The following is an 887-nucleotide window of genomic DNA, read 5'->3' as shown; positions in this document are numbered from 1 at the left end:
ACACATGAAAGGTCCCTGACTGGAAAGAAACTCTATGATTGTAAGGAATGTGGAAAAACCTTCATTTCTCTCACAGGCTTTCGAAATCACATGGTACTGCACAGTGGAGATGGACCTCATAAATGTATGCTTTGTGGAAAAGCATTTGCTTTTCGCAGTTTATATCGTAAACATGAAAGAATTCACACTGGAGAGAAACCATATAAATGTAAACAATGTGGTAAAGCTTTCCGTACCCCCGGTTCCGTTCGAACACATGAAATAAATCACACAGGAGAGAAGACTTATGAATGTAAGGAGTGTGGGAAAGCATTCATTCATTTCAGTTCCATGCTTATACATGAAAGGACGCACACTGGAGAAAAACCCTATGAATGTGAGCAATGTGGGAAAGCATTTGCTCAGCGCAGGAGCATTCAATGGCACATGAGAATGCACACTGGAGACAGACCTCATGAATGTAAGATATGTGGGAAAGCCTTTTATGCTCCTGGTTCGCTTCAAAGACACGAAAGAAGTCACACTGGAGAAAAACCCTATGAATGTAAGCAATGTGGTAAAGCCTTAAGTTCTTCCACTTCCTTGCGATATCATGAAAGAATTCACACTGGGGAGAAACCCTATGAATGTAAGCACTGTGGTAAAGCCTTCAGGTCTGGCAAGTTCATTCGAGTACATGAAAGGACTCACACTGGAGAGAAGCCCTATGAATGTAAGCAGTGTGGGAATGCCTTCCATTGTGTCCGCTCCTTTCGTAGACATGAAAGGATTCACACTGGAGAGAAACCCTATGAATGTAAGCAATGCGGTAAAACCTTCACTTCTTCCACTTCCTTTCAAATACATGAAAGAATTCACACTGGAGAGAAACCCTATGAATGTAAGCA

The 887-nt window shown here is 41.8% G+C and overlaps 1 protein-coding gene across 1 annotated transcript in view; it reads left to right on the top strand.

Annotated features, from left to right (window-relative positions):
* Positions 1-3: 3 nt before the first annotated feature.
* The window catches only part of LOC105807790 (zinc finger protein 491-like), a gene marked incomplete at its 5' end in the record, with an annotated part of 5,210 nt that continues 4,326 nt past the window's right edge, over positions 4-887 (top strand). Inside the window, one exon of the mRNA XM_012641250.1 lies at positions 4-865. Coding sequence (XP_012496704.1) covers positions 4-865 — 862 coding nt within the window. The remainder of the gene's footprint in view (positions 866-887) is intronic.

Source organism: Propithecus coquereli, unplaced genomic scaffold (genome assembly GCF_000956105.1).
Source record: "Propithecus coquereli isolate 6110/MARCELLA unplaced genomic scaffold, Pcoq_1.0 Scaffold164, whole genome shotgun sequence".
Lineage (NCBI taxonomy): Eukaryota > Metazoa > Chordata > Mammalia > Primates > Indriidae > Propithecus > Propithecus coquereli.
This window is presented reverse-complemented; position numbering and strand designations above follow the sequence as displayed.